This window comes from Nomascus leucogenys, chromosome 14, assembly GCF_006542625.1.
Source record: "Nomascus leucogenys isolate Asia chromosome 14, Asia_NLE_v1, whole genome shotgun sequence".
NCBI lineage: Eukaryota > Metazoa > Chordata > Mammalia > Primates > Hylobatidae > Nomascus > Nomascus leucogenys.
In genome coordinates this window covers 46,622,355-46,637,890 of record NC_044394.1, presented here as the reverse complement: position 1 = coordinate 46,637,890, position 15,536 = coordinate 46,622,355, and the positions used below count along the sequence as shown (strand labels likewise).

Below are 15,536 nucleotides of genomic sequence, written 5' to 3'. Positions count from 1 at the left end.
CCAGTGAGGGACACCTGGTCATGGGTCAGACAACTAGGCAGCAGGTTGTCCACAGTTAGAAGTAACGAAAGGCACAGTGTAAACACCCACATCCTGCTCCTGTTTATTTTGTGTTAGGGCAGTGTTGCTAGGCACTGTGGTACCAGACTCCCAATTTAGCTGGGGGCTTTCAAAACAGCAAAATACTGGATTTAAAAAAAATACTTAAAGGCCAGGTATGGTGGCTCACACCTGTAATCCCAACACTTTAGGAGGCCAAGGCAGAAGGATTCCTTGATGCTGGGAATTCAAGACTAGTCTGGGCAACATAGAGAGACTCCATCTCTACAAAACTTTTTTTTTTTTTAAACTAGTTGGGCATCGTGGCATGTGCCTGTTGTCCTAGCTACTCCAGAGGCTGAGGCAAGAAGATCACTTGAGTCCAGAGGTTCAAGATTACAATGAGCTATGATCATGCCACTGCTCTCCAGCCAGGGCAACAGAGTGAGACTCTATGTATTAAAAAAAAAAAAATCAAAACAAAACAAAAACCCCAAACTTAAAGATACTGGAAATCAGACAGAAACCAAAAGAGTTTTATTTATTTTTTATTTTTTTCGAGACAGGATCAAGATCCTCTGTAGCCCAGGCTGGAATGAATTGGTGTAATCACGGATCATTGCAGCTTCGATCTCCTGGGCTTAGGTGATCCCACCTCAGCCTCCTGAGTAGCTGGGACTACAGGCCCATGCCACCATGCCTGGCTAATTTTTGTATTTTTTGTAGAGATGAGGTCTTGCCACAATGCCTAGGCTGGTCTTGAACTTTTGGGCTCAAGTGATCCTCTGGCCTCAAAGTGATCCTCTGGCCTCAAGCTCCCAAAGTGCTGGGATTACAGGCATAAGCCACTGCACTCAGCCACAGTTGTTTTTTGTTTTTTGAGACAGGGTCTGGCTCTGTCGCCCAGGCTGAAGTGCACTGTCACAATCACAACTCACTGTAGCCTTGACCTCCTGGGCTCAAGCCATCCTTCCACCTCAGCCTCCCAAGTAGCTAGGACCACAGGAGTGTGACACCACGCCTGGCTAATTTTTTTTTTTTTTTTTTTTTTTTTTCAGAGACAGGGTCTCACTGTTGCCTAGGCTGGTCTCAAACTCTTGGGCTTAAGTGATCCTACTGCCTCAGCCTCCCAAAGTGCTGGGACTACAGGCCTGAGCCACCACACCCTGCCTCAGAAGAGTTTTAAACTAAAACTAAAATCAAAACAAGCAAACAACAATACACAGTTCTGGGCATGAGCTGCTTTGCTCCACTGACAGTTCAGCTGTGCGTATGTGAAGCAAATCCCTGAGGGCCTGGTGAGAGCGTCTTCTCTTGAAAGACAGCTATGCAGAACAAGAGCTGTGGGTCTGATGCTCCTTGCCTCAAACACATGCATCTTGGGTTTCAAAAAGCTGAAGTTAAGGACAGAGTACACAGCAGGCAGAGCAGCTGGAAATTAGGGGAATCCCTAGAAGCAAGGAAGTCACAGCCACGATGAACCCCATATCTGCCCAAATACTTGGCTAACCACCAAATTTGGCAGGCAGAGGAAAGACCTGTGGGATCAGGCTTAAAGCAATAGTGGGTCACAAAAAGAACAGATATCAATAAGTACACTGCCAGGGATATGAAGTTTGCAGTTTGAATCCGGACAATTAACTGCTTAGTGGAATAAAAATCCAAGCATCTTTAGAAGAATATGACAGAATCCAAAGTCACTATAACATTGTATCTACAATATCCAATGTTCAACCAAAAATTACTAAACATGCAAAGAAACAGGAATATGTGATCTCTATTCAGGAAAAGGGGCAAATAGAAATTGATGCTACATGGGCCCAGATGTTTGATTTAGCAAAGACTTCCGAGTAGCTATTATAAATATGTTTAAATAATTGAAGGAAAATATACATCATTGAAGAAATGGAGAATCTCAAAATAAAAATAAAAACAATAAAAATGTAATCCCAGCCCTTTGGGAGGCTGAGGTGAGCGGATCATCTGAGGTCAGGAGTTTGAGACCAGCCTGGCCAACATGGCAAAACCCCATCTCTACTAAAAATACAAAAATTAGCTAGGTGTGGTGGTGCACACCCGTAATCCCAGCTTCTTAGGAGACTGAGGCATGAGAATCGCTTGAACCTGGGAGGCAGAGGTTACAGTGAGTCAAGATCATGCGACTGCACTCTGGCCTGGGTGACAGAACCAGAATCTGTCTCAGAAAAATAAAATAAATAAATAAACAAATAAAAATAAAAATAGAAATCCTAGGCTGGGCATGGTGGCTTATGCCTGTAATTCCAGAGCTTTGGGAGGCCAAGGCAGGAGGATCCCTTGAGCCTAGGTGTTCAAGACCAGCCTGGGCAACATACTGAAACCCTGTTTCTACAAAAAAAAATTAGCCAGGTGTGGTGGCACATGCCTGTAGTCCTACTTCCTGTAGCTCCTAGGGAGACTGAGGCAGGAGTATTGCTTGGGCCCAGGAGTTTGATGAGCTATGGTCACACCACTGCACTCCAACCTAGCTGACAGAGCGAGACCCTGTCTCTACAGTAAAAAAAAAAAAAAAAAAAGCCTGGACGAGGTGGCTCATGCCTGTAATCCCAGCACTTTGGGAGGCCGGGGTGGGCAGATCACTTGAGGTCAGGAGTTTGAGACCAGCCTGGCCAACAGGGCGAAACCTCGTCTCTACTAAAAATACAAAAATTAGTCAGGCGTGATGGTGCGTGCCTGTAGTCCTAGCTACTTGGGAGGCTGAGGCAGGAGAATCACTTGAAACCAGGAGGTGGAGTTTGCAGTGAGCTGAGATTGCATCACTGCACTGCAACCTGGGCAACAGAGCAAGACTCTGTCTCAAAAAAAAAAAAAAAAGGAAATCCTATAGCTGAAAATTATTTAATTGAAATAAAAATTGTGCTATATAGGCTTGTCTCATTCAGTTTGGGTTGCTGTAACCAAATTCTATAGACTGGGTAAGCTTCTAAAGAACAGACGTGTATTGCAGTAGAATGTATTGCAGTTCTAGAGGCTGGGAAGTCTAAGAGCAAGGCGGCAGCAGATTGGGTGTCTGGTGAGGGCCCACTCTCTACTTCATAGATTGTTCCTTCTTGCTGTAACCTCACATGGTGGAAGGGGCAAACGAGCTCCCTCAGGCCTCTTTTATAAGGGCCTTGAACCCATTCATGAGGGCTCCACCCTTATGACCTAAATACTGCCTGAAATCCCCACCTTTTTTTTCTTTTTTTGAGATGGAGTCTCACTCTGTCGCCCAGGCTGGAGTGCAGTGGTGCAATCTCGGCTCGCTGCAAGCTCCGCCTCCCAGGCTCACACCATTCTCCTGCCTCAGCCTCCCAAGTAGCTGGGATTACAGGTGCCTGCCATCGCGCCCAGCTAATTTTTTTTTTTTTTTGTATTTTTAGTAGAGACGGGGTTTCACTGTGTTAGCCAGGATGGTCTTGATCTCCTGATCTTGTGATCCGCCTGCCTCGGCCTCCCAAAGTGCTGGGATTATAGGCGTGAGCCACTGCACCCGGCCAAGTCCCCACCTCTTAATGCTATTGCATTGGGGATTATGTTTGAACACATGAATTTTGCTGGGGACACAAACATTCAAACAATATCAGACCTCAAGAGCAGACTGAAGATGTCAGAGAAAGGAATCAGTGAACTTGAAATTGATGGAAATTATCTAATCTGAACAACAGAAAGAAAAAGATTAAAGAAAAATGAGTATATATTAGTCTTCAGGGAAATGCATATCAAAATCATAATGAGATGCCACTTCACACCCACTAGGATGGCCATAATAAAAAAAAATGTGGACAGTAGCAAATATTGGCAAGGATGTGGAGAAATGGGAGCTTCTGGTAGGAATGTAAAATGGGGCAGCTGCTTTCAAAAATAGCTTAGCAATTCTTCAGAAGATTAAACTTAGTTACCATATGACCTGAACATTCCATTCCTAATTATGTATACAAACGAATTGAAAAAAATCCACACAATTTGTGCGTTAATTTTATAGCACATTATTTGCAATAGCCAAAAAGTAGAAACAACTCAAGGTCAGCAACGAATGAACAGATAAACAAAATGTGGTCTATCCATATATCTCAGTCATTTGTGTTGCTATAAAGGAACACCTGAGGCTGGGTAACTTACAAAGGAAAAAGGCTTACCTGGCCCACATTTCTGCCGGCTGTAAAGGAGGCATGGTGCCAACATCTGCTTCTGGTGAGGCCTCAGGCTGCTTCCACTCATGCCAGAAGGAGAAGGGGAGCTGGTGTGTGCAGAGATCACATGGCATAAGCACAGAAGCAAGAGAGAGAGGAGGGAGGTACCAGGCTCTTTTAACAACCAGCTCTCATGGGAACTAACTCACTCATTACTGCAATAATGGCACCAAGCCATTCATGAGGAATCCGACCCCATGATCCAAACACCTCCCACCAGGCCCCAACTCCAACACCAGGGATCAAATTTCAACATGAGACACAGTGGGGCCAAACAGTCTCTATCCAAACTACAGCACCATAAGATGTTGTACTATTTGGTCATAAAAAGGAGTGAAGTAACAAAACGTGCTACAACATGGATGAATATTGAAAACATTATGCTAAGTGAAAGAAGCCAGTCACAAAATATTACATATTGTATTATGATTCCATTTAATGAAATGTCCAGATGAGGCAAATCTCTAGAGACAGAAAGTAGGTTAATGGTTGCCTATGTATGAGGAGAAGGGGGCCAGGGGATACAGTTTCTTGTAGGGGGTGATGAACATGCTCTAAAATTGATTTGGGGCTGGGTGCAGTGGCTCACACCTGTAATCCCAGCACTTTGGGAGGCTGAGGCAGGCGGATCACGAGCTCAAGAGATCAAGACCATCTGACCAACATGGTGAAACCCCATCTCTACTAAAAATACAAAAATTAGATGGGTGTGGTGGCACGCACCTGTAGTCCCAGCTACTTGGGAGGCTGAGACAGGAGAATTGCTTGAACCCGGGAGGCAGAGGTTGCAGTGAGCCGAGACTGTGCCACTGCACTCCAGCCTGGCAGCAGAGCAAGACTCTGTCTCAAAAAAAAAAAAAAAAAAAAAATCGATTTGGGGGCCAGGCACAGTTGCTCCCGTCTGGAGTCCCCCCAGTTCAGGAGGCTGAAAGCACGAGGATTGAGACCAGCCTGGGCAACATAGGGAGACCCCCCTCTCCATAACAAAGATAAATTAAAAAAAAATAATTTTGGTGATGGTTGGTGATAGTTGCATAACCCTGTGAATATACTAAAAACCACAGAATCATATACTTTAAATGGGTGAACTGTATATGAATACTATCTCAATAAATTTCTCACATACATGCAAAAATAGAAACTCCAAGATCTGTGGGGTAATGTGAAGTAATCCAGGCTGGGAGCAGTGGCTCAAGCCTGTAATCCCAGAACTTTGGGAGGCCGAGGTGGGTAGATCACTTGAGGTCAGGAGTTCGAGACCAGCCTGACCAATATGGTGAAACCCCATCTGTACTAAAAATACAAAAATTAGCTGGGCGTGGTAGAGCACACCTGTAATCCCAGCTACTCTGGAGGCTGGGGAAGGAGAATCGCTTGAACCCAGGAGGTGGAGGTTGCAGTGAGCTGAGATTGCACCACTGCACTCCAGCCTGGGGTGACAGAGTGAGACTCTGTCTTAAAATAAAATAAAATTTAAAAAAATGAAGTTGTCCAATATACATGTAACTGAACAGCAGGAGAGGGTAGAAAGAGGAAGAAAAAAATACTAATAATGGCCGAAATCTTCCAAACTTTGGTGGAAAATAGTTGATCCTTATTATTCATGGGTTCCATATTTGCAAATTCACCTATTTGCTAAAATCTGTAACCCCCAAATCAACTCACAGCCATTTCAGTTATTTGTGACGTACAGTGGCAAGAACTTTGAGTTGCCCAGCGCACATATTCCCATCCGAGGCTGAACAAGGTGACACTCTGCCTTCTTGTTTCGGCTTTCATACTGTAGCAAGTGGCCTTTTGGGGTCTCTTTAGTACCATATTTTTCACATTTTGGTGTTTTTGTTTTGAGATGAGGTCTCTCGCTCTGTCACCCAGGCTGGAGTGTCGTGGTGCGACCATGGCTCACTGCAGCCTGGACCTCCTGGGCTCAAATGATTCTCCCACCTCAGCCCTGTGAGTAGCTGGGACCACAGGCACACACCACCACACGCAGGAAGCTTTTGTATTTTTTTGTAGAGACAGGGTTTTGCCATGTTGCCCAGGCTGGTCTTGAATTCCTGGGCTCAAGTGATCCGCCCACCTCAGCCTCCGAAAGTGTTGGGATTACAGGCATGAGTCACCATGCCCAGCCATTTTGGTGCTTTTTGTTGGTGATTTTGCTAATTAAAATGGCTCCTAAGTGTACTGCTTAAGTGCTGGCTTTAAATGGGTGAATTGTATGATGTATGAATAATATCTCAATAAAGTTGTCACATATATGCAAAAATAGAAACTCCAAGATCTGTGGGGTAATATGAAGTAGTCCAGGCTGGGAGCAGTGGCTCACGCCTGTAATCCCAGCACTCTGGGAGGCCAAGGTGGGTAGACCACCCATTTAAGAACTGCTAAGTGCAAGAAGGTTGTGATGAAATGTGTTACATAAGCTTCATTCAGGCATGATTCATAGTGCTGTTAGCTATGAGTTCAATGTTAATGAACCAACAGTACAGTATATACAAAGGAGGAAATTCACCCATCTATACTACATGAAGCCATTCTAGAAAATGCTAAAGTATTATGACATCTACAGTGTATGATGTAGCTATGGGATGGAATGAAAATGCAGCTAAATCTGTGGATTCATGAGACGATTTTTTTTTTTTTTAAGTAGACAGTACTCTTGTGAGGATAGAAGCCAAATAAATTTACAGTCATGTTACTCACGATCAGGAAAATGTTAAACCCTTCTTGGCTAGTGTTTTAATAAATACTGCCTATAATTTGTAAGATATATTAAATGTCTTTAAATAGGAGCAGACATAAAACAAGGTTATGTGTTAACCAGTTGATGAAAATGTTTTGACCAGAGGCTCACAGGAAGCTAACCCTGTATCTCACCTATGAGCAATGGTTCAGCATTTGCTAATTCTGTGCTTGCGGAGACTTTATAGAATATGGCTACCATGAGAATTCACTGTATTAATTTTCTGATCTAAGAAGCTCAAGAAATCCTAAAGTAAGTAAACACAGAGAATTACTCCTAGATATGTGATAGTTAAACTGATGAAAGCTAAAGATATAGAAAAGAGCTTGAAAGCAGTCTGAGGAAAAAAAACAGCAATTACATATAAAGGAACAGTGATGAGTATATGCCTACCTTTCTTCAGAAACTATGGAAGCCAGAAGACATTGGAAGACAGTCAAATGCCAAAGGAAAAAACCTATCAACCAAGCATTCTACATCCAGTAAAGCTATCCTTCAAAAATGAAGGCAGCCTGTAATCCCAGCACTTTGGGAGGCCTAGGTGGGCGGATCACGAGGTCAGGAGATTGAGACCATCCTGGCTAACATGGTGAAACCCTGTCTCTACTAAAAATACAAAAACATTAGCCGGGCGTGGTGGCAGGCGCCTGTAGTCCCAGCTACTCGGGAGGCTGAGGCAGGAAAATGGCATGAACCTGGGAGACAGAGCTTGCAGTGAGCCGAGACTGCACCACTGCACTCCAGCCTGGGCAACAGAGTGAGACTCCGCCTCAAAAAAAAAAAAAAAAAAAAAAAAAGGAAGGCAAATGAAGACAATTTTTTAAAATTTTATTATTTTTAAAATTGTTGTGGGTACATAGTAGGTGCATATATTTATAGGGTACATGAGATATTTTGATACAGGCATGCAATGTGAAATAAGCACATCACAGAGAATGGGGTATCCATCCCCTCAGGCATTTACTCTTTTCAATTACATTCTTTATTTTAAAATATACAATTGTTATTATTGACTATAGTCACCCTATTGTGCTATCAAATAGTAGGTCTTATTCATTTTTTTTCTTTTGGTACCCATGAACGATCCCCACTTGCCCCAAAAAACATTTTTAAATGAACCAAAACTGAGAATTCTACTCACAGACCTAGATCATGGCTTGCTGCCTCAGTGCTGAGCAGCTTGCCTTCAGCCACCATGAACAGTTCCTTTCCTTGCTCCGGGACACCAAACTGGTTGCCACAGATGCTGCAAATCCTTGTGGTGTTGAAATGGCCCAGTATCCTGTGCTAAGAAGGGGAACAATGCCCCACTCTGCCTGTGATCCACTACAGTTGCACCACAGCAGAATTGCTAGGGCACCAAAGTGTTACCTGCAGCCTCTTGCTCCCCAGGGGGATCCTACACTATAGGGTGGTCTGGCCAGGGAAGTGCACCTAGCTGTACCATACTTTACTGGGAACTACAAACCCCCTTCAGGTACCTGTCCTCCTTGTTCAATTCAATTTGTAATACCTGGTTCCCTCTTCCTTTGGATGTATTCTCTCTCAGGGCCCCACAATTCTCTCTTGCAAATTGCCCTCTCTTGCAAATTCTCCTGCCCTTCAATTCTGGTTCTGTTTGGCAGAGAATGTTAAAACTTCAGTTATGGACAAGGTATATGCTCTTATCTCAGGAGGCTTCTCAGCATCTGAGGCTTCTCAGCATCTGAGGCAGATACTGCTGGCTACCTCAGATTTTCTTTTAACCTTAACAGAACCCAAATTTTTAGCTGGGCACATTACCACTTGTATTAGTTTGTTTTCTGTTACCTATAACAGAATACCTGAAACTAGGTAACTGACAAAGGAATTTATTACAGTTATGGAGGCTGCAAAGTTCCAAGTTGAGTCCACATCTAGTGGGAGCCTTCTTGCTGGTGGGGACCTTTGTGGCATCCTGAGGTGGCAAATATTCATATCGACCCCCAGGAAACCGATTTAACAGGGAGCAGCAGTTCTCTTTTCCCCCAGTCCTTCATCCTGCTGCTTAGACTATGGATGTGATGGCTGGATTCCAGCAGCCACACTGAAACACAAGGATGAGTTGGAAGGATCCCTGGTCTCTCATAATTTCATGGAACTGTCACACCAGTCCTGGAACACCTACTTCCCAAAGTATTTTATATAAAATAAACTTATCTTGCATACCCACTGTCTTAGTCAATTTGGGCTGCTATAACAAAATGACTTAGACTGCTTAATTTATAAACAAAAATTTATAGATTTATTGTTCACAGTTCTAGAGGCTGAGAAGTCCAAGATCAAGATGCCAGCAAATCTGGTGTCTGGTGAGGGGCTCCTTGCTCACAGATGGTGCCTTCTCATTGCATCCTTACGCGGCAGAAGGGCAAGAGGAACGAACAAGCTTCCTCAGGCCTCTTTTATAAGAGCACTAATCCCATTCACAAGGGATCTGCCCTCATAACCTAATCACCTCCCAAAGGCCCCATCTCTTAATACCAACATATTAGGGGATTTCAACAAATGAATTTTAGACACAAACATTCAGACCACAGCACACATAGCCCACAGCAACCATGTAATGAGGGAAACTTAGGAGAAGCAGGGTTGTTCACGGAAGGGGATTTCATTGTAGAAGTTGGTATTGAACTCACCAGTTTTTTGTTTGTTTGTTTTTAAGAGATAGGATCTCACTCTGTTGTCCTGGCTGGAATGCAGTAGCGTGATCATAGCTCACTGCAGCCTCAAATTCCTGGGCTCAAGTGATTATCCCACCTCAGCCTTCTGAGTAGCTGGGATTACAGGCACACACCTCCATGCCTGGCTAATTTTTAAACATTTTTTTAAAGATGGGGGTCTATTTTGCCCAGGCTGGTCTTGAACTCCTGACTTCATGCAATCCTCCTGCCTCTTCCTTTCAAAGCACTAGGATTTACATGTGTGGGCCACTGCACTTGGTCCCAATCTTTCTAGTTTTACTGGTAATTCAGGGCCCCCCCCCGCCACCAGACCCCACTATAGAGAAGTGGGGCTGACTAAGGGAAGGAATGGGCTTAGCCAGTTCTACTCTCAGGAATAGAAGGAGAGCAAGAAGCCCAGCACTAACCCGGCCTGGGAAAGTGATGGAGACTTCAGCCCCAGCAAGACAGAGTGTGGATTCTCACCTGTGGTACCACTGCTTTTTCTAAAGCATGCTCTTAAGTCTCTAACCCTCTCAATACAACAGAGCAGGTAATGTTTTGGACACAATTTGGAAAGCATATTCCTGTGGGGAGGGGATTATTTTTGTTTTGTGTGGTTTTTGGCTAAGAAGCAAGTATTATCAGGAGCAATTTCCAATTATATACTTCACTGCTTCTGGCCTATATCCAAGATCTCCATTTAGCCAGTCAATGATGATGGGTGTTCTGGCAGAGATCCAGGACCAGCCAGTAACAGAACTACTTGGATAAACATCTATAATATTGTTCCAAATTGCAAGCAAAGTTAATTCCCCTATTCCTCTGAGGTTAGGGGAAGAACTTGTACATTTGTGTGTGTGCTGCATTCCGTGGAGATGGACAAATCTGAGTACTGCTCTCCACCCACTGCTGAGCCTGTATGATCCATCCAGGTAGCATACAGCACAATGGCCAAGAGCAGACTCTGGAGGCAGATTACCAGGCTCAGGCCACCCCTGACAGTTAGCCAGCTGCCCTTATGCAAGTTACTCTACCTTGGATGTCTGATTCCTCCTCCAACATGAGAGTCACGATAGTAAGTTCCTCTTAGGGATGCTGAGAAGGCTACACGAAGCGACGTACAGAAGGGACAAGTATCACTATCAGCTCCGTCCAGCAGAATCCTGGGATTTAAGCAGGACCCAGTCTTGCAATCTGAATGTCCAGTCAGTGATCTCTCTCTTCCATTCTCCTCCGAGGCAAACTATCTTGGCCCTTAGGCATCTTCTGCCTTATACTGACATGTGGGTATCCTGGATAACTACCAGGACTGCATCCCCGTCAAGGGTAAGGACTAGGTCTGATACTCATCTAGTGGACACTCAAATATTTTGCCATTTATATTATTAAGAATTTTATTTTTGAGCATTCTATATACATTTATAAGTGTACATATGATGTATTTTATGTACATGGATTAGGAAGTTCTTCAAGGGCAACATTAAGTGCCCACTGGAAAATTTTCTACAAGAAAATAGTTTGGAAAATAACAGATCAATTTAGGAGACTAAAACTATACGTTGACATAAAGAATGGATATAGGTTTTCTCAATCCAGAATAGTACCCTCACCCCCTCTGCCCTCCCCTCTCCTAGATGGTCATCATAGGGCAGTAAAGTTTAATCACTCAAGCTCAGAGCTTCAGGGCACTGGCACCCAGACTCTCCCAGACGGAGAGAAGGAAAGAGCAACAAATAAACAGGCACGTTAGTAGTTGGCTACAGCCTGGGTATAAGCCCATGGCATCCTCTTCCACCCAGACTGGGGATGTCCCAGCAACTAAGTGATGGGCCTCCTGCTGCTGACTTCTCCATAGTGAACTCAATCTCCTTGCCTCACAAGAACATCAGAGAGGTCCTCTGTTCCTTCCAGTTTTAGATTCTGAGGGAAGACCAAAACATGCATGGACTTTGGCATACTGAGAATAAAAGCATCATAAATTCCAATCACAGTCACAAGGTAGTGACTACAAAGAAGAAAGTTTGTCCCATGATTATAAGAAAAACTGCTTCATAGCACGTATAATTTTCATGAAAAAACTGATTCCCAATCCTTATTATAACAAAATGACTTAGGCAAAAAAGCAAAAAGCAAGCCTTCTCTGGCTTTGGTTCCTACAACCCACCCCCTATAAAGGGCCTAAGAGCTGAGCTGTCTGCCCTGAAGATGCTAATGGAGGCAGATGGGAGGTCATCAGGAGCCACAACACATACGTATAGTCAGTCGTCCCCCCTTATCCTCGAGGGGTGTTCCAAGGCCCCCGGTGGATGCCTGAACTCATATAGTACCAAATCAAATACACATATATCATTTTTATATATACGTATACACAAACATACCTTGTTTTTTCCTATACATACATACTTATGATCAAGTTTAATATATAAATCAGGCACAGTAAGAGATTAACTATAACTAATAATAAAATAGAAAAATTAAGTCAAATAAGAGGGAATGGAACACAAGCACTGCAGTACCGCAACAGTCGACCTGGGAACTGAGATGGCTACCAAGTGACTAATGGGAGAGCTGTGTCTGCAGTGTGGATCTGGTGGGCACAGGCACGGTTCAGATCCAGGGCAGGATGGAGCGGGACATTGTGACATTTCATCACACTACTCAGAACAGTTGCAACTTAAAACTTATGAACTGTTTATTTCTGGATTTCCACTTAATATTTTCAGACCATGGGTGACTGTGGGTAACTGAAACCATGGAAAGTGAAATTGTGGAAACAGGGGGCTACTGTATTAACCCCATCCACGCACACCTCCTCCAGGCACCCCCCAACTGCCCCATTGCCCCATCCCTGGAAACAGAGGGACTACTGTATTAACCCCGTCCATGCACACCTCCTCCAGGCACCCCTCAACTGCCCCACTGCCCCATCCCTCCATTAGTTCCTGACAGCAGTGCCCTGCTGCCAGTCTCTGCACAGGCCTTTCCCTACCTACCTCCCAGCTCCTCCCCAACCCCAGGCAGTGTTTCCCTCAGGACTAAGCAGCTATGAGACACCTTTCCTGATGAACTTCACTACAACCAGCCTGCCCTGGCTCTGCACTGGAGGCAGATGGGACGTGCCAGGGCTCAACAGCCACTCACACCTTTCCTTGCCACTAAAGACAGAGGGCTCAAGTCACACCTCGCGGGTTTTCTGCAGCTCAGGTTCTGGTAGTCGCACACTGCTAGCATGCAGAGCCATGAAGGCAGAGGCCTCATGTCCATCACCGGCTCCTAAGCCCCACACACTGCCTGGCTATGTGAGGGGAGATTGTTATCACAGTGCTGGAGGAACAGACTCCAGACGGGAGTGAAAGATGGAGAGAAAGAAGTCCCAGAGGAGGTCAGGTTCTGCTGTGAAGCGTTGAGAATATTTCTCTTGGTGGCTGTAAGCTCTGAGTTATCACAGATCCCTGTAGATTATCACAGTAACTGCTGTGGCTAATGTTACAAGCCCAATTTTCTCAAACAGCCTGAAGCCAGGCCCCAGTAATGGCCTCGGTGCTCAGCCCAGCAAGTCATGGGCTGTAGCCACCCCCCCATTCTTCAAACACCCCCATTCTTCAAGAGCTCTGGGACCCTTAAAAAGAGACTTGATCACAGCAAAATGAACAAGCCTGCACTGCCACTGAGAGCAGGGGTGCGGAGCTGGAGTCAGAGCAGCACGACCTCAGTGAAGCCACAGAATCACTATTATTTCTTAGCAGTGATGGCCTGGCCTGACTCCTTAAGAAACAAGTCAGGTTTCTGTGGAGACACACAACCCAGAGAAGCACTCTGACCTTCAGGCTGGGGCTGATGAGCGAAAGCAGTAACACTCTTAAATTGGACTCAGAAGGGTTTCTGAGCTTTGGAGGCCAGCCTAGGAGCCTGGTGTGCTAGGAGACCAGCACCCATGTGGGAGAGTCACCAGCACCTATTTCCACCAGGATGGTGTGTGAATGAGATTCCAGGCCTCCCCCGACACTTCTCAAGTCAGAGAAGTGGATGGCCTGCACACCACCCACCTCAGATGGTATATCCTCAGCAGAGCCACTTGTAGATTTCTTGTCAGAACAATGATAATAATGTACTTTTTAATTTTTTAGTCATTCTCTCTTCATATAGTTTGCATGTGACATCAGATGCCTTAGGATGTGTCAGGTATAGGAACTACCACCCCCCATAACCACGGGCATGTCTGCCTTCACAGGCTTGTGAACAGGGCACATCCTCTCTCTGCAGTCAACGGTCACCGCCTTACCGCCCCCCAACAGCAGCCGTGCAAGTTCAACATTCCTGGGTTAAAACCATTCCCAAGGGCTCTGATGCACAATCATTCCTTCTTGGGAACTACACTGGGCTCTTTTGTTTAGGCCTCAGGTTTGAACACCCAGACTGGTGGTTACAAGCCCAATGGTCAGCACAGTAGTTGGAGACATACAGCACTTAGTCCTGGCCCAGTGGCTCCTCTACACCTGTTCCCCACCCAGAATCAAAACTAGCTTCTGCTAACTGGACAGTTTCTTCTTCTTTATGAGGTTGTGAGCTAAGCAAGGTATTGACAAGAGAAAAATCGGTCTCTGACTTCCAGTGGTAGGTCACTGGGATTGGCTGGTGGCTGTGCCACACAGGGCAACTTCTCTCTAAAGCAGAGTAAGACCTGGAAAATGGAGCCAATCCTCACTGCTCCTGATTTCATTAGGAGGCCAGAGGTCACATGTTGGCATGTAGGAAATCCTGGATGCTTCCACCAGCACCCCATTTTTGCTACCATTCCATTCCCATAATCACCCTCTAAAACCACACTTCGGCATTCAGATAGTAACTGCACTCCAGTACCCACCCCTCCTCCTGGGGAGTTGACAGCGGTGGTGCACACCATGGCCATGGTGCCCCAGCCCCAGGGTGGTGCTTGCCGCACACGCCATGGCCCAGCCCATAGCCCTCTACTGCAGGTGCCAAAGGCTGGGCTGTGCATCAGCTGGCTGGGTACCCTAATGGATACCAAGTGTTGAGCGATGCTCAAATGTGTGGGCTTGCTGCTGGCTGCCCTCTCTGTGGTATCCCTGGGTAGTACCACTCGGCTCCTGAGAAGATGGGTGCCCTCCTCTGCTCTTTCAACAGCTGTCCCATGACTATGCAGCTGTTGGATGGCCTGGCATAGGAGTCTGACACGCTGACCCAGCTGGCACTTCAGGATTCTCCTTCCTTGTAACAGACAGCTCGACTTTTCTGGCTGTTACCTCTGTATTTTAGTACTCTTCTCTTTCTGCAACTGTTTTCTTTTCATCCTCATCTCTCTCCTCTTCTCTCTGCCATGTCTCCCATATGTCTTGACTTTGGTACTACCAGGCTTTGGCCTTTAAAGTCTTTGACACCCAGTGAAGTAAAAGCACGTTGTATTCTTAGGTTGGGGAACCTACCGATCACAATTCCATCATCTAAAATCTTACTATTTGGGTCCTCTGTGCTATTTTCATTGCTAATCAAAACTGATGGCTTTTTCCTAAGTTACTTCTAGGTGCCTGGCTAATCATTTGGGTTGAAGGTACTACATAAGTCACTGTATTTAAGAAATCCTATGGTAGCCCATGAAATACAAAGCTAAATGAGTTGACATAAACAGCAAATACTCTAATACTCCCACGCTTACCTTAATTACCTACCTTTTCATTAGCTAAATGTAGGAGGCAGGCAAAAGCCAGAGGTATGGAGAGGTTCTGAGCCATGACGGGGGGCAGGCTGATAAGAAAGGGGCAAGTATTTAGGTCACTGCCAACTGTTTAGAACAAAGGCTCGTTCATCAAGTATGAATAATATACACATGCAATGACTAAACTA

The 15,536-nt window shown here is 45.1% G+C and overlaps 1 protein-coding gene across 4 annotated transcripts in view; it reads right to left on the bottom strand.

Annotated features, from left to right (window-relative positions):
• Window positions 1–11,040: 11,040 nt before the first annotated feature.
• NCAPH (non-SMC condensin I complex subunit H) overlaps window positions 11,041–15,536 on the bottom strand; it is a 42,812-nt gene continuing 38,316 nt past the window's right edge. The window contains exons 17-18 of one of the 4 annotated variants that reach the window (XM_030827743.1): window positions 15,362–15,437; window positions 11,041–11,594 (exon numbers count right to left, since the gene is read on the bottom strand). In XM_030827743.1, coding sequence (XP_030683603.1) covers window positions 11,535–11,594; window positions 15,362–15,437 — 136 coding nt within the window. In that variant the 3' untranslated portion in view covers window positions 11,041–11,534. The remainder of the gene's footprint in view (window positions 11,595–15,361; window positions 15,438–15,536) is intronic. The other 3 variants (XM_030827747.1, XM_030827746.1, XM_030827745.1) reach the window with 3 other exon arrangements.